Consider the following 26,535-nt stretch of genomic DNA (forward strand, 5'->3'; position numbering starts at 1 on the left):
ATCGCCAAGAAGTTTTTAATTACATCTGAGGTTACCAGGTTTCATGAATTTTCCCACCCACTGTGACCCACTTTTCTTTTCTTTTTTTATATCCATCATTAGGGTCTGAAAGTTCTTCTGAACACATTTGTCATGCAAATCGTGTAATGGACATGTCGGCCTACAGTGTCCATTTCATGCTTTGCCTCTCCAAAACATGAAATGTACACACATGCAGAAGTTGCAGTAAGATGTGGTAACAGCAGAGAGAGAGATTTTATTTCAAGCCAAGATGAAAATAATCACGGAAAAGCATTTAAACAGACATTATTAACACATTTACATGTAAATATATATTAGCTGTCTAGCTTAACCGTGTCTGGTGATTAAGGACCCTGGAATGTACTTCATACGTATTTTCCCTCACTATCGCCCTCTGCTGGTCATGCAACTTCTGCATGTGTCAATTTTATGTTTTCAAGAGGCAAAGCATGAAATGGCCACAGTGGACTGGCTTGTCTAGTACACACGATACTGGGTTGCAATTGAGGTGGCTATGGATAGCCTGTCAAAAGGAGTATATCAAAGTATAAAGCTTGTCATTTCATGTTGCCACACGGTGGAGTTGTACCTATCGCTAAATATTAGCATATGATTTCTCCTCTCCAATATAAAAGTCTTTCCTCACTTCCAACATTTAGCACTTTACAGCGTTCAATGTGTGCAGATCAAGCAAAGAGTCTTCAGTCCTCTACCACTAACACACTTCTCCACATCTTAGTCAGGGATCCACAAAGCTAAGGCAGGCCCAGTCCATTAGTCACCTGGCCAGGAGCAAAATGTTTACTAGCATCATCAGCTGCAAGAAAGCTAAAAGCTTGCAGGGAGTTGCTAAGATAGAGTGACAGTCATTGATTTTTTTCCACTTGGCACAGTTGATTAAAAAAAAAACTCACTTCCTAGTTGACCCCCTGTTTCTCTCTTTCTCTCTCTGCCAGAGCAAGAAACATGCCAACAAGGTACGTCTGTTCTACATGCTTCATCCTGAAGATGGAGGACCACCTTCCAAAAGACTGAGGCCAGATAATCCAGTATGCTTCCACTCACTGTTTGCATGTGTGTGTGTGTGTGTGTGTGTGTGTGTGTGTGTGTGTGTGTGTGTGTGTGTGTGTGTGTGTGTGTGTGTGTGTGTGTTCTCGTATTTACTACCTGGTGGGATCCACAACCTGAGATTTCACTCACCTCGTGGGGTCCCCACAGGCACAAGCATTGCAATGGATAGAAAACAGCCTCCTGATATGCCTAGTGCGATTTTTTTTGAAAAGTAAAATTGGTCCCCTGGAAGTGACTTTTCCTGACAACGTGTGTAAATGTGTGTGTCGACTTGACGCCCTACTGTTGAAATGTGGTATTGCAAGTGTGTAAAATTGGACCGGTGGGGCCATTTTCCTGACAAAGTGTAAACTTTTAAACTAAGTATAACTTTATATTTTATGAATGCATTTACATCAAAAGCATTTCTTAATGATCTGGGTGCAGTTTTGAAGGGTTGAGCATTCTGATATGTCACTCCTACGCGATTAGGCCCCCCAAAATGTACTTTCAAAATCCCCTATACATTTGTATTGCCTTTTCCACTAACTTTGCGGTCATGCTGTGAGTCACAGGAGGGGCGTAGAGGGTCAGAAATCGGGTCACTTCATCGCCAAATCACCCTCTTCAAGACATAAGTGTTTGCATTCTGATACGTCACTCGTACATGATTAGGCCCCCCAAAATGTACTTTCAAAATCCCCTATACATTTGTATTGCCTTTTCTACTAACTTTGCGGTCATGCTGTGAGTCACAGGAGGGGCGTAGAGGGTCAGAAATCGGGTCACTTCATCGCCAAATCACCCTCTTCAAGACATAAGTGTTTGCATTCTGATACGTCACTCGTACACGATTAGGCCCCCCAAAATGTACTTTCAAAATCCCCTATACATTTGTATTGCCTTTTCCACTAACTTTGCGGTCATGCTGTGAGTCACAGGAGGGGCGTAGAGGGTCAGAAATCGGGTCACTTCATCGCCAAATCACCCTCTTCAAGACATAAGTGTTTGCATTCTGATACGCCACTCCTACGCGATTAGGCCCCCCAAAATGTACTTTCAAACTTCCCTATGCAATTGCATTGCCTTTTCTCCTAACTTTGCGGTCATGCTGTGAGTCACAGGAGGGGCGTAGAGGGTCAGAAATCGGGTCACTTCATCGCCAAATCACCCTCTTCAAGACTTAAGTGTTTGCATTCTGATACGTCACTCCTACGCATATTAGGCCCCCCAAAATGTACTTTCAAAATCCCCTATACATTTGTATTGCCTTTTCCACAAACTTTGCGGTCATGCTGTGAGTCACAGGAGGGGCGTAGAGGGTCAGAAATCGGGTCACTTCATCGCCAAATCACCCTCTTCAAGACATAAGTGTTTGCATTCTGATACGCCACTCCTACGCGATTAGGCCCCCCAAAATGTACTTTCAAACTTCCCTATGCAATTGCATTGCCTTTTCTCCTAACTTTGCGGTCATGCTGTGAGTCACAGGAGAGGCGTAGAGGGTCAGAAATCGGGTCACTTCTTCGCCAAATCACCCTCTTCAAGACTTAAGTGTTTGCATTCTGATACGCCACTCCTACGCGATTAGGCCCCCCAAAATGTACTTTCAAAATCCCCTATACATTTGTATTGCCTTTTCTACTAACTTTGCGGTCATGCTGTGAGTCACAGGAAAGGCATACAGGGTCAGAAATCGGGTCACTTCATCGCCAAATCACCCTCTTCAAGACATAAGTGTTATTAAAAAAAATTTGACAGATTTTTGAGCACTATGTACCAAATAAAATCGTTTCGAGGTCAGTAAGCACAACCAGAATTCATACATAAGGCACACTGTTGATTTTTGAGAAAATTAAAGGATTTTAAGTGTGCTTTATAGTGTGAAAAATACATTATACAGAAGAAAAGAATATATCTATATATATGGTTACCGCTCATGCTTCGAATTATACCGCAATATGGATTTTCGGCCATATCGCCCAGCCCTACTTAGAAGTAATTTTCCTTTATATGTTTACTGTCTTTAGCTTGTTAATACTATAAAGATAAAGTTAAAGAGGTAATATCTTTAAAAGTAAGGGGGGAGAAACTCAAGCTTGCATTCAAAAGTGGACTGTGGGGTATTTCATTTAAAAAAATTTTTATATCAATCAATCAATACTTTATTTATATAGCACAATTAAAGACCAGAGGTACACCATAGTGCTTCTAAATAGTAAAATATGAAATAAAATTAATTGGGTATGATAGCAGAGTATATATACACTTCCCGAAAAAAAACAAAGCAGTAATTAACCTGGGAATACTATGTTAAAAGAAATATTTCACTCCTAGTGTAAAAAAAACTAGTAAGACAATAGGTTGAAATTTGATACAGATGCAATAAAAGTACAAAGTGTACATCCGATAAATCACTAACCGAAAATGCAAGATCAAATAAATACGTTTTCAACCGTGTTTTAAAAGACTGAATAGATTCCGACACGCGAATATCAGCTGGAAGACTGTTCCAGATATTAGGTGCAGCAATGTCAAAGGCACGATCACCTCTGTTTTTTTAGCCAGGACATAGGTTGCGCCAAGAGCATTTGACTCGATGATTGAAGTGCTCTCCTAGAAGTATACAGGCTGAGAAGTTCAGTTAAATAGCAAGGCGCAATATTATTTATGATTTTGAATATAAGCAATAAAATCTTAAAATCAATCCAATATTTAATGGGCAGCCATTAAAGTCAGCCATTTCTAGTACCAGTTAAAAGGCGTGCCGCTGCATTTTGGACAAGTTGTAGTTTAGGAAGAAGGGCAGATTGGAGGCCCAGGTAAAGGGAGTTGCGGTAGTCTAATCTTTAAGTAACAAAGGCATGGATACGTTTTTCAAGATCCATTTGCGGTATGCAATGCTTAGCCTTAGAGATTTGTCGTAGTTGGTAAAAGCTAGACTGTACTACAGAGGACACTTGTTTAACAAGTTTAAAGAAACTGTCCAAAAGAACACCTATGTTACATACTGTATCAGAGAGGGAGGTAGCAAAGGGCCCAAATATATCAGCTAATTGTCCCCGCGGCATGTGGCTAACAAAGACAATAATTTCCGTTATCTTTTTAGTTAGGGAGTTACTCGATAACCAGCCTTTGACCTCCCTCATACAATCAAGAAAGCAGTGTAGTGAAGTATTGTCAGTCAGACAAAAATAGATTTCAATATCACCAGCATAAAAATGAAAAGAAACGTTATATTTCTCAAATATAGAGACCAAGGGTAGCATGTACAATGAGAAAATTGTACAGAACAGATTACTGGGGCACACCACAACGAAAAGGGGTAACAGAAGAAGAGTAGCTCCTCATCGTAACAGAAAAGGTGTCACGGTTCGCGAGGTGAGCCGTATGAAAATATTAAGGACCCAAGATGTGGCACACCTGACGTGAGGAAGCTTTATTGGTGGAGCGTGCTCATACAACAAAAGGTGAGAGTGGCGAAAAACAGAACCGAGTAAACTGGGAAAACTAAGCATAGAAAACAAACCTGAAACCTAGAGACACAAAAGAAGATGCAGGGAGATGTGGCGAAAACCACTCTGAACGACGGAGGGGAAAAACGCAGACGAATCAGCAACGAGGACGAGGTAACACACAGTATAAATACACACACCAGGAATCAGGGGATGGGAAACAGGAGGGGAACACACCTGGGAGACATCACAGCTGATGAGGCAGGGGAAACGTAAATAGAACGCACTGACATCAGACAGGGACCTTCAAAGTAAAACAGGAAACACGTACTGTCATGGTTCTGGGTTGGTTCGACCCAGCATTTTGAGTTCTTATGTTTTGGTTTATTTTTGAATGATGGACTGTCTTCTTTCTCTGGTGCTTTATTGATTATTATTATAAGCTATGTTTCGGTTATTCTTTTTAAGGGATTAGTTCTTATGTTTTTGGTATTTCTCGGGATTAGGATTTATATGCTGTTTACTTTGTGATACTGTGTTTATCATTATATTAGTAGGTTTTGTTCAGTGTCAAGTCCGTCTCTCTGTCTAATCCGTGTCTTAGTAAAGTGTGGTTTCTTGTTTCCTGTTTTGTTGTGAAGGTCTGTGTCTTATGTTAGTGTGTCTAGCTTCGCTCCCTCTGTCTCGTTAGCCCTGATCTCTCCCAGCTGTGTCTCCCTCCTGTCTTCCATTCCCTGATTACTTCCTACCTGTGTATATTAGCCCTGTGTTTGCCCTTGCTCCGTGTCCGTATCATCAGATTATTCCTGTGTGTCTCTGTTCTCTGTCACCAGTATTCTTTGTTCAGTTCCCATTTTGTTTTCTCCAGCAATAAAGCTGACGTTCTGAGTTTAAATTTAGGGTCTGAGTCTCGCATTTGGACCCAGGACCATGACAAAAGGACCTATCCAAAAGGTACAATTTAAACCATTCAGGGGCGCTTCTTTTAATGCCTACTAAATATTCTAGTCTTGTTAGCAGAATGCTGTGGTCCACCACATCAAAGGCTGAAGACAAATTCAGTAAAACCAAGAACTCAGGGCTCCATAAATCTGCAATTAAGATAAGATAAGATAACCTTTATTAGTCCCACACGTGGGAAATTTGTTTTGTCACAGCAGGAAGTGGACAGTGCAAAAGTTATGACGCAAAAATTAGAATACAATAAGAATAAATACAGTACACAGCTGTACAGAATAGAATAAAATAATATACTATATACAGTAGAATAAAATAGAATAAAAATATACAATAAGATAAAAATAGAATACGAATGCTATATACAACTGAGTAAAAATACAACGATGCCAGAAAGGATTATTGCACTTAGTGTTATTGCACATGTGTGGATGTGTGTGTTTGTTCAGTTAAAGTCTTTGTTGTGGAGTCTGACAGCAGTGGGGAGGAAAGACCTGCGAAATCTCTCCGTCCCACACCGTGGGTGCCGCAGTCTCCCACTGAAGGAGCTGCTCAGTGCTGTCACAGTCTGCTGCATGGGGTGGGAGACGTTGTCCAACAGGGATGACAGCTTAGCCGCCGTTCTCCTGTCACTCACCACCTCCACTGGGTCCAGAGGGCATCCTAGAACAGAGCTGGCCCTTCGGATCACCCTGTTCAGTCTCTTCCTGTCCCCAGCAGAGATGCTGCCGCCCCAGCAGACCACACCATAAAAGATAGCAGAAGCCACCACAGAGTCATAGAAGGTCTTCAGGAGTGGGCCCTCCACCCCAAACGACCTGAGTCTCCGCAGCAGGTACAACCTGCTCTGCCCTTTCCTGTAGAGGGCGTCTGAGTTATGAGTCCAGTCCAGTCTGTTGTTCAGATGAACACCAAGGTACCTGTAGCTGTCCACAGCCTCAATGTCCATACCCTGGATGTTCAGTGGTTGCAGTGGAGAATGCTGTCCGACACACAGCCCTGAGTCCTCACATACTGTGGTCGGTCGGTGAGGTAGTCCAAAATCCAGGTAGTGAGGTGATGGTCCACTCCAGAGTTCTCCAGCTTGTCCTTCAGAACCGAGGGAAGAATGGTGTTGAAGGCACTGGAGAAATCAAAGAACATGATTCTCACAGTGCTTCCAGCGGTCTCCAGGTGAGCGAGGGAACGATGTAGGAGGTGAATGACGGCATCATTAAAAGGTCATTAACAACTCTCAGCAGAGCCGTTTTAGTACTATGATGTGGTTTAAACCCAGACTGAAATCTGTCACTATTTAGATTAGCATCTAAAAAGCCCGGTGATTGTTGAAGAAGTACATATGCCTGTGCTTAAACTGCTGTTTTATAAATAAGTGATCCATTTTCCTTATTTGGATTTTTTTTAATAATATATTTTTGATCAACAAGAAATATGAAAAATACACAAAAACAATCAACAGTGTAACAAAAGCAAGCCTACATGAAACAAATGTGTGCAGATGAGAGTAAGCTGACATTTCCAGACTTTTCTGGTCCCCATGATGACCATGCCCATCCCCCCATAAAGTGTGTGCCTCAGCAGGAGGAAAGAATCTTGTTTGCAAAGGTTACACACTTCCTGAATTTTGCGGTCCCCACGTTACCTATCAGTTTATCCCCTCCCCCACAGACACTCAGCACGAGGAGCCATGTTGGATGGAGCAAAGCAATTTTAATTTCTGCAGAGACTGATTACATGATGGAAACCAGGTAAGTCCTCTCAAAACTTTAATATTGCTGCTCTCAATAGATGCAGAGACGTTTCAGAGATATATTTTAGCTTTTTATGAGTTTTTAACTGCAATATTTTTCATACATGGTGTGTGGTTAGCTAATATTGATTAGCTCTGTGGCCTGGAGGCTTACTGAGGGATGACACTGGTTTGGTTGTTTATTCATGGTAGCTTAACTTGACCTATATTACATTTGTACTAACTTTAAAAGCCTGAAGTCTTATTGAAATGCTCAAGTATGCAGTGGTGGAGGTGGTGAAGGGGGATTGAAGATCAGAATACGAACACGCATTAACCTTGTTAGCATGTTTCATATTCCATTGCAGTGATTCTGGGCAGTTTATCTTCTAAATTATTCTGATGAGTTCATGTTTGTTTTAAATCCATATAGCTTTTTAATGTTACACGGTGGACACGTGCCTGTAGACCACGGTCACGTGCATGAGGCCCAGTAAAATTATATTTGTGTAGAAACATGGAGTCTGGTCAACCTACTGTCATCTCAGCAATTTTATTGAAACAAAATAGCTGCTTCTGCTCTCCATGCCTGGCGTGTGACATGGACAGAACCATGGGTTTTTCATGCAGCTGCAGACCCTGTTTGCAGCTCTTCCTTCTGCAGAGCTGCATTGTCTTTATTAAACATTTGAACATAATACAACATAAACTCTCGTAGAGGAGATAAAGTCAGAGAGGTACATGTTTTGAAACGACAAGGATCAGGCGCATTTAGTACACCTAAAGCAGTCGCTAAAAAACAATATACAAGCAGAGCTCAGCAGCCAGCGCAACAAATTCTGGATCCTTCGCTCTTAGTTAGCGGTGAGCACAGCGCATGTTGCGTCCGATGTGAAACTGCATTTATGCTGCATAGTGTGACTCATAGCAGTGGTCCCGGGTCAACCCTGATTTTGTGTTAAAGTAATACTAAAGTAATAATGGTGTTTCTGAAGACTGGTATACCACAACTGTATGCTTTCAACAGCTACCAAAAGTTAAAGGACCTTATGAGTATTATGGGATATTTATATAAAGATCCTCCAGCTTCAACTGTATTACCCTTCAAGGACCTGCAGTTCAAAAAAGCTTCCCTCCGACAGCCAATCTGTTCTCTGATTGGATAGTTCCATTTGTGATTGACATGACATTGACCAATCAGCTGAAAGGAAGAAAAATAGGGTCAAAATTCGTACTTGTAAGTTGAAACTTGAGTGCAGAGATTTTTTGGCTATGTCCACACACAAATCTTTTTTACGTACACAGGGATTCTTTTTGCACAAACAAATCCTGGTACAAAAAATTTATGACCACAATTTGAGGCCATAGAGGTAAAACAGTAGGGCTGGGTATCGTCACTGATTTCTAGAATCGATTTGATTCCGATTCACAAGGTCCCGCGTCGATTATTTTCGATTCAATTTGATTTGAATTGGGGAAATTTTGCCTCAGATAGTCAGAAATATCATAATTCAGATCATGAAAGCTGACACTTGACTTTATCAAAGGTGTGAGCATCACATCAGATGCCTTTGTGTCAAAGTAAATGAGGATAAAACACAGAAAAACATGAAGGCGATTTTCCTGGCCTGGGATTTTATAAAAATATTCTGCAGTAGATCAAAAACGAAAGAAAACCATTAATCAACATATGAACTAGAGCAGGGCGATATGACCAAAAATATTTATCACGATATACATTTGAAAATTTGCGATAACGATATAACTGACGATATAATTGACACTAGACAAAATACTTTCCAAATCCACAACTTTATTAGTGCAAAAAAACCTCATCAATAAATTTTCACTTAAACAAGCAGCTGTTTTTTATGTGCATTAAAGTTATATAAAAATTTAACATTGCAAATGCAAATTCCTTGCTGACAGTTTAACAAAAGGCATTTCCAGTAGTGATGGGTCATTCGCGAACGAAATGGCTCTTAGAGCCGGCTCTTTGACGTGAACGATGCGAGCCGGCTCCTTATCGCGAGCCGTCACGTGGGGTTTTTTTTTTTTCTTTCTCTCACCCTCTCTCTCTCTCTCTCGCGCTTTTTTTCCGCTTCACTTCGCACCTGAGCCTTGTGCTTTATGCTGGGCAGAGGGGGGAGGGGCGGTAGTTACACTCAGTAGCACAGGAACAGAGCCAGAGGGAGAGAGAGAGAAAGAGAGCCAGGGACAACAACGTCACATTAGAAAGGTATAGTAATCATCCACAACTATTTTCGGTTGCAGATGATAAAGGATTCATAAAGTTTATTCATGCAGGCCCATATGACAGAGAATATGCATCTTCTTTTTGTTTTCATATTATAATTTATATTTAATTGTGTTGTGGTTTGCAGTGTTTTGTGTTGTTTTCACTTTAAATTTGTAAAAGGAAAAAGCTGAAAATTTAAATAGTTAAAAGTTGAAATGTGAATAGTTGATTTTTGTATTATATGATTTATTTATTACATTTTATGTGGAGTGAAAAAATAAAAGTATATTTACAGTGGCCCCTACAGACAAAGCACATACAAACTTCAAATCACGTACGAACTCTGAAGCACGTACAAACTCCAAAACACGTAAAAACACGTACAAACTCCAAAACACGTAAAAACTCCAAAACACGTACAAAAAACTCAGAAGCACATAAAAACTCAAAACACATACAAAAGACAACAGAAGTGCTCCAGGATGCTGGGCGTAGTGTTGAGCTTTTGTTACCTAGTGGCTACACAAGCCAGCAAGTACCAACGACCGGATTTGGTGTGTGGTAGTAACAGGTAAATGAACTTTTTTTTAAAATTATTTGAATATATATGAGTGCCTGTGTATAAATACACAAACAATACACATATGCTTTCAATTGTGTAATTTAAGTGATCTAGTAGCTCTGCTTAGGAAGTTCCGTTCATGCTAGAAATGTGTTTTGGAGTTTGTACGTGTTTTGTCTCTAGGGGCCACTGCATATATTTATATATAAACATATACAAATAAAACCCCTTTTTTTTACGTTAGTAATTCCTTTTGTGCATAATTTTATATTATTGTTAATAATAAATTAATTAAAGCAACAAAACAACCTGAAGAGCCGGTTCGGAGCCGAAAGAGCCGGCTCTTTTTAGTGAGCCAAACCGAAAGAGCCGGATCTCTAAAAAGAGCCGGAAATCCCATCACTAATTTCCAGTGGAAATTGGCCGACATATACTCAGCACAACCATGTATAGTAACCACAAAACTTAAAAAGAGGTTATACACAAAATGTGGTAATATTATGTTGAAGCACAGTACGTGTTACGAGGCTCCTGACGACGGTAGCCGTAATGCTCTGACAATCCATCAAGCGGTGCGACTCTGTAGCTTAGCAAAGTCGTACTAAAACATTTTTGACAGATTTTTGAGCGCCATGTACGACATAAAATTGGTTCGGTAATAACGACGGCCAATTTGCATGCTCTACCAAAAAATGTGCTCTGGTGTGTATCTGACGGACGAAAGCCAAACCAGTTCCACACCACTGAAATTGCACCATTTTTACAAACCAATTCTGGTTCATCTGATTCATTCAGCCATCCGCTTTCTCCCTTCTCATTCTCCGTCGCCGCCATGCTTTTTCCGCCATATGCATATGAAAACAACAAAACGCGTTTTACCCATTTTCTATCGCGATATTTCATTTTCTTATCATTGCCTAACATTATGATATTTATTATTATTATTATTGGCAGGATGAGAGGAGTCCCTGAGAACGATGCGTGCTTGACATAGACATCTCTTCTCTTGGACATCCTCAGTGGCAGGAGGTGGAGTTCCTGTAATGCATTTTCACTACCCGCTGCAGTACCTTGCAGTCAGCAACAGCGCAATTCTTATACCAGTTACACAGTTGGTCAGGATGCTCTCTATCGCACAGCGGTGGAAGTTACGCAGTATGTCAGCAGACAGGTGATTCTTCTTCAGTGTCCTCAACAAAAAGAGGCGCTGATGGGCCTTCTTGACCAGGCTGGAGGTGTTAGTTGACCAGGACAGATTCTCAGATGTGGGTCCCCAAGAGCTTGAAGCTGGAGGCCCGTTCAAGAGCTGTTCCATTTATGTAGATGGGGACATGGGTGTCTGTTTTCTCCCTCCTGAAGTCCACAATGAGCTCTTTGGTTTTGCTGGTATTCAGAAGCAGGTTATTGTCAGCAGCACACAGCTAGGTGCTTTACTTCTTCCTGTAGTCAGACTCGTCGTTGTCACTGATGAGACAATCACCGTAGTATCATCTGCAGACTTGATGATGGAGTTTGGAGGGAATAACTGTACTGAATGCTGAGCTGAAGTCGCCGGAGAGTGTGGCGTCCAACTAGCTCGATAGAGTTGTGTTTCCATTATTATCATGACATTACAATCCATTAGTGTCCTGTTGTTAGTGATCCACAGTCATAACTCATTCATTTTATTCACCAGGTGTTAGCCTTAGATTAACTGTTAGCCCTCTGTGTTTCCCTTGCCTTTGTTTACAGTCTCTGTGCCGTCTTCGAGCACTTCCGGCTGGCCGAGCAGCCTGCAAAAGCATCGGTGTTCTTCTTATTTCCGGGATGAGTCAAAGGTTGCTGATAAAACAGTCGAAGTTGTGTAATCCTAAATCCAAAACCTCTAGTCGGGTGTAATATGTAAAAGCGAAGCTGTTCTACAAGAACAGACCCAAAATAAGCAGGAATAATACAGCAAACTTGTAAAATGTGAAGAGACACTGTACCTAGTGTGATGCACGGGCCGCCATCTTGGTATTAGGCCTGACTCCATCTCCTTGTTAATTTATGACACACTTAATAAACACTTCACTTCTGAAATGACCAGATTTATGCATTTGAATTTAATGTTTTGTTTTGTTTAAACAGGCCCTTTGATCACAACAACATGGTGGACCGAGTCAGAGGGTGATACTCCTTTGAAAGGTATTGTTACAACAAATGTACACCTCAAGAGCTAGGGTGATATTTTATTTACATTTTATTTAAATCTGCTGTCTGATATTCAGCTTTTGAAGTCAAACCAAAAGTCCACAGCAAAGAAAATTAAACCTCTTCATGTGACTCAAAAACAAAGAACTTGGCCTAACTGTCCAAATTCTTTTGCAGGCGACGGTTTAATTATTTCATTGTTCCCTGTTGCCTGTTACGACCCGTCTAGGGCCAGGCCATAACATGAGCGAGGCACTCGCTTCCCCCCCCAAGACCCAAGCAGTCACACGCAACAAATCCGTTAGATGTGAAGTGATTTATTTACAAGGTGAATAAAGAGAACCAAAACGGGAGTGTCAACACTTCAGGGTGAGCCAAGGCCAAAACAATAAACAAAACAAACCTACACAAATCCCGCACCCCTGACCTCACCAAAATAAAGTCAAAATAAAAACAGAGTCTGACCTCCTTAACCAACTCAAAAACAGGAGAAAACGGGTGATCAAAATAAACGGCAGCTCACCCCTACCCACTCCACTTCCACAATTCTCGCACGTATACTGCAGCCAGCGGCTACCACAGGACTACTGCTGGGTGATGAGGAGAGACGCGAGGACCTCTCCCGCTGTAGCACTCCAGCCTCCTTTTATTGGGCGGGTCCTCCAGCTGGATCCAATCACGCCGGGGCAGTAAGTCCATGCACCAATCGGAACAGGGCCCTGGCACAGCTAAATTAACATAGACAAAAACACAGCACCTGCACAAACAAACACACGGACATACAAGTTCGTAACATGCCTGAAACAATTTTATCTTCAGTTGATGAATTTGTTGAACACAGTTAAAAGATTGTTATGGTACTGTACAGGTTTTTATTTAGCTCTGGAAGTATGTTTGAGTTATTACAGCATTTGTATAACACCATACAGCACAGGTGTCGAACTCCAGGCCTCGAGGGCCGCTGTCCTGCTTGTTTTCCAACTAACCTGCCCTTGTAGCTTCTTATTGGCAAAGCACACCTGATCCAGGTAATCGGTAGCAGGTAGGGCAGGGATATCTCAAAAACAAGCAGGATACTAGCCCTCGAGGACTGGAGTTTGTCAGTTTTGAGATATGTACATGCAGTACAATATCTCCCCTGAAATGGCAAAAATAAATGGGGGCTACTTTTTATTTCACTTGTTCACATGTTGTATTTTACTTGTTCGGTTTCCTATTTTCTTGTCTGTCCCTCACACTAGTTTCACCACTATGCTCTCGAAATCACTAGCATCAGAAATATCACTTCACCTCACAGGCCCCTTCAATTAAAATTAATTATTACTATTAATACTTTTGTTTGTTCTCAGGAGCTTCACAGAAGAGAGGCTGGTCTGCAGCAGAGACTCTTGCTGTAGAAAAAAAGAGAAAAGGTTCCTAGAAGGTGGCAAAGTTCCTGGTAAGGTGGATTGCGTGTATTGAAACTTCACCAAAAGAACTTGAACAAAGGACGTGGAAAGCAGTTAAGGTCTATGTCACAAACAGAATTGGAGCACTGAGGCACCAGAGTGCTAAAAGACTTTTGGTTTTGGTTTAAAACACATAGTTGCACATTTCAGAGTGCTGTTTTTTCATGTTTCATGTTGAAGCTCATATTTAGTTTAACCACGGCTGGCCCAGTGTAAACTAAATTGAGTACTTTACATATTTGTGCACAATGGCACTTTTCATTTCATTATGGATTGTAGGAAGGTCAGTACAAGACAAAATAATAATGTGAATTGCTGTTTTTACATTATAAAACATTTGGATAAATGGAATACTTGGGATTTTTTGTTTAGAAATAAACAATCACTGTCCCATTTGCAGTTTTTTGTTTTTGTTTTGTTTATTAGGTTATGGGATATATGGCATGACATTTTGCTACCATGCAAAATATCTTGTGTTTTAAATAAAGAGCTTAAACACAAAAAAAATGTTTTGATTGAGAAATTTAAGTGTGTTTGAGGTACACTATCACCATAGCTGCTGTAGTATTATAGCTGTTCTGTTTAACATGGTAGGAAATGTTAATTATTTGTGGTAAAAAGTAAAATTGCTCATTTAATATAGGAGGGTCCCCACAGAAATAGCAAAATTCAGGTCATTTTTTTCATGTGAGTGTTTTTAATATATCAAGTGATTTTCCCCTTCACAAAAAATTTACATGAATTTAGCAATTAAAATCAATTTTCTAAACCATGTAGAAAAGGTGGATCCCACCAGCACCCTCCCAGTCAGGTGGTCCCACCAGGTAGTAAAAACGGGTATGTGTGTGTGTGTGTGTGTGTGTGTGTGTGTGTGTGTGTGTGTGTGTGTGTGTGTGTGTGTGTGTGTGTGTGTGTCTACCTCTGTGCAAATATATAAAATATAAACCTAAAATGTATATTATCACTCCAAACTTTTTACATGTATGTCAAAATGTATTAAATATTTACTGATGAACTAAATAAATCGAAATAATTTTCTGCATTGCAGTTAAATGGAAACTCTAGTATGAATAAAAGCTTTTATTTTGAATGTCCTTTATCACATGTGTATGACAAAAACCTAAGTTTTTGATTAGCTTTAGTCTAATCCTTTGCAAGGCTCGTCCACTTTCATCCTTAACCATTGTGTCCAAGCGCTCATGGGAATATTTGATCTCTTGTATGCAGTTGTGGGCTATAATTCTCCCAAGAGAGGTTATGCCTGCTTCTGGTCACATTTAGTGAAGGCAAACAGCGCCAAGCAGCTCTGTATCTGACTATTGCAGGCCATAGCAAAGGAGGTCAGTGCATTACCAATGTTTGTGTGTCTGTCCGTGTGCATGTGCAGTCGGAAAGCCATTGTGTCCCTGTTTCTAGAGCCCCATTCTGTAACTGTGGCAAATGCTGAGATGGCATTTGTACCCTACATTGAATTGTTGGGCTTCAAACATTAAGTATAACTGCTATTTTGGTAATGATTAATTTGTGTGTGTGTGTGTGTGTGTGTGTGTGTGTGTGTGTGTGTGTGTGTGTGTGTGTGTGTGTGTGTAATTGACTATTGTGTAAAGGAAGATTTACAATATTACATTGTGTGTCCCAATTATCTGGCTCCTCCCATGTGGCATAAAATATACACTCACACACTAAAATCACATACCGTGCACACTGTGAGGACACAGCTGGTGGAAAAATAAAGGTTTTAAAACTAACTGACAAATCTAGCAATTCCAGAGAGAGGGAGAGGTGAAGAGGGTGAAAGTCTCTAAAGTTTTCAGAAAATAAATCCAGCGAGACTAAAACATAAAAACAGACCTGGATTAACAGTTTCAAGCCCTAGAGCTTGAGCAACCAAGTGGTGGTGTTTAAACTATGCTTCTCGACAGACTTACGTTATTTGGTCCATGGACTGGTTTGTTCCCCCACTGTTTACCTTCACATGAGCCATGATCATTTTTCCTTTATCCTTCTATGCAGTCTTTCTTTTCCCAATGATTGCATACGTTTAAATTTTAAGAAGCATTCTTTTAGATCAAATGTAGATCAGTAGATCAATCCAAAACTATGAGATTTCAAATACACTCTTTAGGATCTGTTATCTAAACTGTCAGAAGGTTGAAGAAGTTTATAGGCAAAAGACTAGAACAAAAATAAAGGCCAGCTCCTGTTTATTTTTTTTATAAATATTGCCTACTTTCTACACACGTGTCACAAATAGCTGTATGACAATATTTTGAAAAGGAAAGTGAAATTAAGAAAAACTAACTATGATTTGGTTTGTAATGAAGGATGAAAGACCGAGCAGCGACGGTGACTGAGCAGCGACTCCGTGGCAACCACCGGTCTCTAGGGAATGGCAAGTGGTTGCTAGAGATTGCTGACTGTTGTTTAGTAAAATCGGTTTCACTAAGCTTGCTGCACACGCAAAAAAAACCTCCCTGTGATTGCTTTTGTTACTTGCCGATTTGCATTAGTAGACTCCAGCTTGTCTGCAAATACTTGCCAAATACTGGTGCACTAGTGAAACGGAAAAGTAGAAAGCAAACTGGAACCACAAGGAGGTTTTGGGTGCAGCTCCAAATACTTCTTTGTGATCAATTTTACCTAGAGACTGTCAATTTGACTCACAAACCAGTCAAGGATAGTACATTTTCCCCTAGTGGCCTGTGGTTTTAAGAGGGTCATTAGTTAGTCTCTAGGACTGTGTGACCTCGGCCTCGCTCAACCAATGGAACCATAGTTCACAACAAAAGTTGTAAAAAGGTAACGCATAACACTGCAAACACGCATAATATAATATGTCAAAGGCTTATGGGTACACACACACACACAAACACACACACATACTGTGGATGTATTCACACCTGCGTCTCCATCTGTCTCTCTAAAAACCAAATAAGACATGACTCAGCCCACTGTGGATTTCACCTCATATTGGACACTAAACACACATAAATAGGCTGTGTGCACAAAGACACACACATCCCACATCTGCTATATTGTAACCTACTGTGAGTGCCACAGCTAGCACTTTGTTCATAACCTTTCATGCAGAGATGTGACATTGATTATTTGACAAGGCGGGAAAACTGATGTAAGATGAGCAGAGATTAATTTCATTTCCCGAGGTGAAACTGTCAGCATTCAATTCGGAATAAACTTTTCTTCTTTCATCTCTTTCATCTTTCTTTCTCCCAGGGGAAGCGTTGCACGTCTTTTCTCTAGACTTCATCCCAATGTTTTTTCCCTCCTGTTTTGTGCTGATTGACATGGTGCAGTCCAATGGGAACTGCAGAAAATGCTTTCCCCCCCTTTTTTTTTTTTTGCAGAGTGATTGAAATGTCAGTGTAAAATGCCATGCTTTAAGGTTTTTGTGCTTGTGTGTACAGGTGAAAGTTTTTGTCACAGAACAAACAGAGAAAGTAGGTCATCAAGGTGCTCTCAGATGAAAGAGGAGACATGATCCATTTTTCTGCCCTATTCTCCACCCAGTTCTCTCTCTCCATCTGTGCAGTTTTTCACTTGCGCAAAGGGCAAGACAGACCTTTTATTCTCCTCTACTGCTGTATTTTCACTGTGACTACTTCTAATTTACACTTTCAGAGCATCCTCGAGCTCTAAATGAGAGCTCTGTTTCCCTGAGCTGCTCCACGAGTATATTTAGCAATGTTTCCCACAGCGCCCCAACACAGAACAGTGGGGAGAAATGAGGAGGAGCAGAAAAAAGAAAAACAGAAGGAGAGGAAGATAAACACAGCTAATTAGGAATCTATTGTTAGGTGAGTGAGCAGATTGAAGCCACCCAAACAAAAATGAAAAAGAAAAAACAAAATCTGCGATACAGACGTCACTGTCAGGCAGCGGACAAACAGGCATACGTGCGGCATGTGCGAACAAAAAACACACACAACAATTAGGTCGCATCCAAATCGGTCTCAACAGATGCGCGAGGTGCGACAGGTAGAGACAGTGAGGTGTGGAAAACAGAGAGAAACACAGTAATGAGCGATGGCAGAGATTTAGAAATCAAAAACGAAGAAAGCGAAAAGGTGACGACTTTCTGCACGATGGAGGAAAAACAGTGAGTCAGAGATGCTATTTAGTGTTTGAAGTGGTTTGGTAGAGTGGCAGCTGTAATGAGCTGACAATTATTCATATGTCAGTCACCCACACATGCTTCAGATTGTTTAAAACATTCCCCGCACTGTCACTAAATCCCTGGTGTAACATCTTTGATTTTTTCGAGTAGATGCTTCTTTGTGTTTCAGTTCCATCTCTGTCGACTGCTTCACTTTTTAGTGCTTGTTGTGACGGGTTAGACTGCTGCAGACTGCCACAGAGAAACAGCTCAGGCTTTTTGTCCTGAGTCAAAAACTGGAAAAACAAAAACCACAAAACACACAAGGATGGGACATCAGCCTATTGCAGTTTATCTTCCTCCTTCTGGTACAACAAGATCTTAGTAGAACAAGAGCTCAACACCACTGCCCAAGGAAGGAAAAGGAAAAGGGAGTATGTGAGGGGGAAGTGGAAAAGCAGAACAATGGGACAAATAGCGAAGGAGATGAGAGGAGGCACAAAAACTGAGAGGCAGTGGGGAAGATATGGTAATGAGGAAGGAGGGGAAATGTAGGCAAGAAGGAAAGATGGAGTAAGAGAAAAAAGTTTCCTAGAGAAGAGAAGAAAAGAGGAGAGTTGTCCTTACAGAGTCTCTGTCGCCCCATGCTGCAATCATGAATAAAAAACACTGGATAAATATAGATAAGCTGTTTTTTACTTTACATACAACAAAATCAAAATGGCAAATACACATTAGACAGTGCTGCATGTGCTAGTAAAGAAACCAAGATACTAATAAAAATTCCATATCAGTTTCTAGAAAGCTTAAAATTCCATTACTGAAATATCAGCTGTTATTCTTTGCTAACAGTGCTTTCCAATAAGATTTTTAGAGCTTATTTAGCAACTTACTGTTGTCAAATAGTCCACAAGCTTCTTCTGCTCAGCTGCAATGCTTAGTCTGCTCCATGTGGTGCAGATAATGGTTTGAGTCTTAGTCTAACCTGATTTGTTGGAAAAACTGTGTGATGACACTGTTTCTAAAATATGCTCCATTAATTTAAAAAATAAAAAATTGTATAACTAATACCGTTAGTGTGTTCAATACCGTAAATAATACAGAGTTCAATATTGGCGGATGATATTGGCAGAGCAAGATAACAGTGTAGGTCTAATGCTAATGGTGATGGAGGGGGGAGGTCTGGGACAGTTCATAGCAAGCCTTTAACATGATCACAGCAGGGAGAGTCAGTGAAGAGGAGAGGAGGCGAGGCGGGAGGAGGGAAGAGGAAGGAGGAGAGGCGGTTGCGCGGGCCTGCCAATACAGATAAATATTTCATCCCACAACACACAGAGTCACTGAGACTGGAGCCCAGAGGGGGATAGAGGATGGAGGGAGGCAAAGAGATATAGAAAAAAGCTAAGAGTGAAGGCAAGGCAGAGAGACAAAAAAGTAAGAAGAAGGAGCGAGAGAGAGATAGGACAGCTGAGAGACAAAGCTAAGCCTGCAAGGTAAAGGTGTCCTTAACTCTCACATCCAGTGTCCCTGATGCTAACCAGAGCTGACATAAGGCACACATGCACAAACACACGCACCGCGTGCACCCACATACTCAGATGTGGTGTCTCAGACACATTTCTATTATTGTACTCTCACCGAGAGTGAGGTCTCTCTCTCCTCCAACCCGAATTAACACCTGGACTAAAATGTGCGCTGGTGTGAAAAGAAAAAGAAAGAAAGCCCGGATGAACAGACAGAAGGTGGAGGTTCAATGCGAAGAGTTCAAGGAAGACATAGAAACGTTGCTATAACAGCCTCCAGTCGTGTGGCAAGGGCTATCCGCAAATTCTGGCACCTGGATTTGACTCGTTTGAGATGCTAAAGCATTAGCAGAACTAGAGACTAATGCGTAGACACTGTCTACAGCTGTTTCTTTAAAGTGTCCTTTGTAAAAGTGGACAGCACTGAATACAAGGGTAAGATAAGACTATGAAGGCACATTAAAAACAGATCACTCAAACCACTTACCGGGGTTGCCTGGGGGGCATCTTTCTAAGTGCATGGGTCCTGATGCTTCCCAGCAAACATGTAACAGAAAGAAATCGATATACAATTCTTGTCTTGTCTTAAAATGTTTTGCTTTCTTTGCACTAACGAATTCTTTGCTCTTGACTGGCAAATAATGAAAGTAGTAATAGTGTGTAGGGACCCTTTGACCTAGTCTAGTTAAAGCTGAATGAAAATGGTCAGTTGGACAGCTTGGATATGAGAGATAAAGAGCTCTCCTCTGCTGACTTGTAATTCAGTCGTGCGAGCTCCATTTTTAGGTTGATTTAAGGCACGGAGCTGATTTTAACAAGTCATTGACATAGTGAAACAAGAAGGTACCTTTCTCAAAGCTTACATATATATATATATATATATACATATATATATATATATATATATACATATGTATATATATATGTATATATATATATATATATATATATATATACATATGTATATATATATATATATATATATATATATATATATATATATATATACATATATGGGCAGCACGGTGGCACGGTGGTTAGCACTGTTGCCGCACAGCAAGAAGGTCCTGAGTTCAATTCCACCATCAGGCCGGGGTCTTTCTGTGTGGAGTTTGCATGTTCTCCCCGTGTTTGCGTGGGTTCCCTCCGGGTACTCCGGCTTCCTCCCACCGTCCAAAGACATGCAGCTTGTGGGGATAGGTTAATTGATTAATCCAAATTGTCACTAGGTGTGAATGTTCGAATGAATGTGAGTGCAAATGGTTGTCTGTCCCTGTGTGTTGGCCCTGCGACAGACTGGCGACCTGTCCAGGGTGTACCCCGCCTCTTGCCCTATGACAGCTGGGATAGGCTCCAGCGCCCCCCGCGACCCTGAAAAGGATAAGCGGAAGCGAATGGATGGATATATAGATATAGATATATATATAGATATATATAGTGTACTGGAGAAGTGTAGTCGGATGGTAACAAAGAGAGGGAAGTTAGTCAGAACTGAGGGGATTGAACTACCAGAAGGCAACATTGCAGACATAGAGGACAGGTACAAGTACTTGGGGATCCTGCAGGTGAATGGGAACCATGAAGAGGCCGCTAGAAAAGTTGCAACCACCAAGTACCTGCAGAGGGTCAGGCAAGTCCTCAGGAGTCAGCTGAATGGTAAGAACAAGATCCGGGCCATCAACACGTACGCCCTGCCCGTGATCAGGTACCCTGCTGGGGTAATAGGCTGGCCAAAGGAGGAGATAGAAGCCACTGACATAAAGACAAGAAAGCTCCTTACCATGCATGGAGGGTTTCACCCCAAGTCCAGCACCCTGAGGCTGTACGCTAAGCGCATGGAAGGGGGCCGGGGACTGGTGAGTGTCAGCACCACAGTCCAGGATGAGACAACGAACATCCAAGAATACATTGGGAAGATGGCCCCAACTGACCGAGTGCTCAGTGAATACCTCAGGCAGCAGAAACCCAAGAAAGAGGAGGGAGACGAGGAACCATCATGGAAGGACAGGCCCCTGCACGGTATGTACCACCGGCAGATAGAGGAGGTGACTGATATCCAGAAATCCTACCAGTGGCTGGACAAAGCTGGACTGAAAGACAGCACAGAGGCACTAATCATGGCAGCACAAGAACAAGCTCTGAGCACAAGATCCATAGAGGCTGGGGTCTATCACACCAGGCAAGACCCCAGGTGCAGGCTGTGTAAAGATGCCCCAGAGACAATCCAGCACATAACAGCAGGGTGCAAGATGCTAGCAGGCAAGGCATACATGGAACGCCATAACCAAGTGGCCGGCATAGTGTACAGGAACATCTGTGCCGAGTATAATCTGGAAGTCCCGAGGTCAAAATGGGAGATGCCCCCAAGGGTGGTGGAGAATGACCGAGCTAAGATCCTGTGGGACTTCCAGATACAGACGGACAAAATGGTGGTGGCTAACCAACCGGACATAGTGGTGGTAGACAAACAGAAGAAGACGGCCGTAGTGATCGATGTAGCGGTTCCGAATGACAGCAATATCAGGAAGAAGGAACACGAGAAGCTGGAGAAATACCAAGGGCTCAGAGAAGAGCTCGAGAGGATGTGGAGGGTGAAGGTAACGGTGGTCCCCGTGGTAATCGGAGCACTAGGTGCGGTGACTCCCAAGCTAGGCGAGTGGCTCCAGCAGATCCCGGGAACAACATCGGAGATCTCTGTCCAGAAGAGCGCAGTCCTGGGAACAGCTAAGATACTGCGCAGGACCCTCAAGCTCCCAGGCCTCTGGTAGAGGACCCGAGCTTGAAGGATAAACCGCCCGCAGGGGCGTGCTGGGTGTAGTAGTATATATATATAAACCATAAAGACTTCTAATGACAGTGTCTCTGTTTCTGGAATATCAGATATTACTCTGACATGTCCCTGTTAAAATATGTATCGATAGATAGATAGAGAGAGAGAGAGAGATACCACAAAGACTGACATTGACAGTTATTTGCAGCATATGTCATATGTGTGATATGTTGCACATTCTAGTAGGCTTTAAAGTGTTTCTGAGTGTTCAGGACAAGGCTCAAAGTAAAGTACATGCGTGCATGTATTACTCATCCTGTGAGTACATAAATGTATCGTCATAGTCCCTCTGTGTGGATTGGTTTAAGGTTGAGGCTAGGTTAGATTTAGGGCAAGACTGGGGTTAGGCAAATGTTTATTGCCTAACCGCAAATCAGTATACTTCATGATGGATGAAAGAATGAGTGTGTGTGTGTGTGTGTGTGTGTGTGTGTGGTTGCATGTTTGTGTCAATCAGGTGGTTGGTTGGTCTTTTTGTTTGTATTCTCTCTCTTCCGTAGGGAGCAACTCTCCCTCATCATTAGTAATGAACCAGCTGCGGTGAAAGGCCGAAGCCACAATCTCAGCCCAGAGAGACAGATGAATATTTGATTAGTCCTCTCTTTGCCTTCATGTGTGCACGTGTGTGTGTGTGTGAGTGTGTGTGTGTATGTGTGTGTGAGAGGAAGTGAGAGAGAAAAAGCCCAGTGAGGTCAGTGTAAAGTCTACATCTTTCCATCCCCCCCGTCTCTCTTCTTTTTCTCACTTTTACCTCTCCCTGCCTTTTTTCACACCATTCCCTTCGTCATCAGCCTACACCTCTCCACTCGCTATACTCTCTTGTACTTTGATTTATTTTTCTCTCTCAACACCTCTCTTCACCCCTCTGACACTTTCTTTTACCATTTCTCTTCCTCTGTTTCTGCTATAGGACTGTGCAGAGACAGAAGTGGACAGGAACAAGTGCTGTACCCTGTGTAACATGTTCTTCACCTCTGCAATTGTGGCACAGTCCCACTACCAGGGCAAAACCCATGCCAAGAGAGTCCGCCTGGTGCTGGGGGAGCCACCCAGTGTACCCACAGCCATAGCCAACCCCACAAACACAGGTATCGCACACAGTCTAGTTGTTATATTGACCTGTGTTAGACTTTTACATAAAGATTAAACTCAGATATTTAACTTAACGTACTAAAGCTGTGCAGCAGTTTGCAAATGGTGTAGTAAGGCACGCTAGTGTGCCTTTGAGCCAAATCCTGGTGTGTTGTGAGACTTTATGACAGCCATAGTTATAATTATAAATAAAGGGAACTCCAGTCTCATTTTGCAGTTGCTGGATGGTGGGATTTATCCGTGTGTGATACATCAAAGGCCCTGAATGACACCAAGGAAGTTAATAAGGGGAAAAAAACGCATCATTTTCTTGTGTTGAGTAACTACCTCACTGCAGAAGACACACAACTTTTAGAAATGAGAAAGAAAAACTGTCAGCAGACACTATCACAAAAGCTGCATGTCTCTTGGCTACAGAGGTGTCAACACTATTCAAATGCATCACCTGTGAGAAGTTTGCTAATGCTAAGAAAGTGCCAGGCAAGATAAAGAGGCTCTTGGAAACCAAACAACCATTCTGACAGAAACGCAGCCAATTTCAAAAGCTTGCTGGATTTGAACCACACGCAGCAGGGACTTTTGTTGTCTGATAGTTGGAAAGGGGCAAGGCATATGGTAGTGGACAGGCGAGTCTTGCAAAAAAAGAAAATTACATGTCAGAGGTCCAGATGCAGCAAATAGATTGTCAAAAGTGAAATTACTGAGAATAAAATCGAAAAAAGATGTGCCCAACAACAGAAGCTGTTTTGCGTTGAAATATTGGCTTGCCTCAAAAAGTTTAAAAAACCAGTCACAGTGCTTTGTTTCTGTTACAGCAGTCACAGCAGCAGAAGAAGTCAAGGCAGTGTCCAAATATTCTTTGAGCTTCGGACAGCAAAGTAAAAAGAGCATTAAACTGTTCCTTTAAGGAACAAACAGCAGACACAGCTCTGCTCTTGGTCACAAGTTGTTTTTGGTGGATCTCTGCTCTCTTTGCCTCATCCTCCATCTTTCTTTACTGTTGTTGATGAGAGACAAAGCCCCTTCCAGCAGTCAACAGACTACCAGCTACCAGCTAACAAGCTAGCTGCAAAAACATGTTCTGTCCTGATGGTGTTTTTTGTGGCAACAACTTTAAATGCTGTCAATGGTGAGCTTCACAGGATGCTGTCTCTCCACGTGGGCTCTTATACATGTCTATGTTTCAAAATTTGACAGTTTGAATCATTAATTTTTGGCTTATATTCTTTTTTACATCATATGATTAGAATCAGATGATTAGGGCAGCACGATGGCAAGGTGGTTAGCACTGTTGCCACACAGCAAGAAGGTCCTGAGTTCAATTCCACCATCAGGCCGGGGTCTTTCTGTGTGGAGTTTGCATGTTCTCCCCGTGTTTGCGTGGGTTCTTTCCGGGTACTCTGGCTTCCTCCCACTGTCCAAAGACATGCAACTTGTGGGGATAGGTTAATTGGATTATCCAAATTGCCACTAGGTGTGAAAGTGAGTGCGAATGGTTGTCTGTCTCTGTGTGTTGGCCTGGCGACCTGTCCAGGGTGTCCCCGCCTCTCGCCCTATGACAGCTGGGATAGGCCCCCGCGACCCTGAAAAGGATAAGTGGATGGATGGATGATTAGAACCTTGAATCAGAAGTGTTAACTTTATTCTGGTTAATAAAATAACACATTTAAAGCTCTTAGACCGCTACACTAGGCATTTTGTCTCTTTAGCATTTAAAAGGTATGTTAAAAATTCCTTTCAATCATGAAATCTCAACCAGACTATTTGATGCACCAGTATAGCATTCATTCTTTCAATCATTCAGCAATACATAACAGACAGAACACAATCTATTATTCTTCCATGCTAAGCTATGCATCTATAAGTTCTCATTCCTGATCTTAACACAAAAAGCCTGTCGTCACTAGAGACCATAACTCAGTTGTCAAATAGACTCTCACCTCTGCTCGTATACATCCCCTCTTTGTGACATGTTTTACTGAACTGAGAACTATTTTTACTTCAAAGGCTTTATTTTTTTTTATCTGAAGTGGATTTGGAGAGCTTTAGTGATGGTTCAGTCAAAACTACTAGCCTGGGATTCAGGGGGAAATGTGTTTGAAAATGGCAACATGCCAGAGGCCCAAGAAGTAAAACTTAGCAGATGAGGCACACAGAGAAACATTAATTTATAAAAGTCTCCTGATTAATAAAATGTGTTTTTTATCAAATCAAGACATCTGCTGATTGATATTTTTTTTGTTGAAGCACAAGATTGTTCAAGATTAGTGTGTTTTTAAGTGTCTGTGCTGCTAAGTTGACTCCAGGGGAGCTTTACATAATGTGATTCAAATTGGATTCAAAGGGGAAACTCTCACAGCTATAAAGGCACAATCGCTACAAAATGGAGTGTTATAATCAAGCCCCTGAGTGACTTTTGCTAAACTCTGGCCTACTTTTGGGAAAAGTGTCACTTCTGTACAGGCACTGTTGTGCAGTTTGCTTCGTTTTGTGACAGTAGGACCTGAAGGAAAAGAAACAAGAGAACAAGAAGAGAGAAAGAGTGACCTGGGAGAGAAGAAGAGGATTTCAGGAGAGATTAGAGTCAAAAAGAACCCTTCATGATCATTCCGAGATGAGCGCGCCACAGAAGATGCACAGCCAAGCTGACAGGCTTGAGCACACATGGACATAGAAACACACACATGCACGCACAATCATTATTAGAAAAACACAATGGCAGGATGACTGGCGCAGGCACTCATGGCATTCACTTGCATCTCAGGACACTTGGACACTAACAAACACACTAACGCATATTCCCACAAACATACAACACAGTGAGGTTAGAAATAGTAGAGTCCGTGTGTGTTGGAGAAGCCTTTGAGCGGTGGAGAGCAGAGATCGTACCTGCGCTCCCTCCCCGATGCGCATCACATCCCCATACACTTCAACCCAACACCTCTTCCTCCAGAACACACACTATCGTGCACACTGCCTGTGCCCCACTCTGTGAAAAACACTTATTTCTGCTCCACTGTGCAGAGATCACAGTCAGGAGAGGAGAAGTGGTGGTGCAACAAGGGAAAGAGAGGAGAAAAAACATCACAGGGTCTCTCCCTGTTGCTGCTCATCACATGCAGTTCCGTAGAGCTGTCAGAACCGAGGAGTATCATTTACGCACTGGCACACGCAAGCACACATGAATGCTACACCGGAGATTTGATGATGGAATTGCCTCTGAGCTTTGAGCAATAAAATAAAATGACAGTAAGAGAGTTGCAGGGTTGAGTTTTGAAAGTGAGACGATGGCAAACACAAGCAAAGGGAATATGAGTGGGTGTGGTTGGTGAGATGAACAGAG

General features: G+C 41.9%; 1 protein-coding gene across 1 annotated transcript in view; it reads left to right on the top strand.

Moving 5' to 3' along the window:
• The window catches only part of LOC308388893 (zinc finger matrin-type protein 4), a 75,178-nt gene that overhangs the window by 26,033 nt on the left and 22,610 nt on the right, over positions 1 to 26,535 (top strand). The window contains exons 3-4 of the mRNA XM_080869864.1: positions 978 to 1,070; positions 23,011 to 23,188. Coding sequence (XP_080725990.1) covers positions 978 to 1,070; positions 23,011 to 23,188 — 271 coding nt within the window. The remainder of the gene's footprint in view (positions 1 to 977; positions 1,071 to 23,010; positions 23,189 to 26,535) is intronic.

The sequence above is a fragment of the Rhamphochromis sp. 'chilingali' genome, assembly GCF_963969265.1.
Source record: "Rhamphochromis sp. 'chilingali' genome assembly, chromosome: 20".
Lineage (NCBI taxonomy): Eukaryota > Metazoa > Chordata > Actinopteri > Cichliformes > Cichlidae > Rhamphochromis > Rhamphochromis sp. 'chilingali'.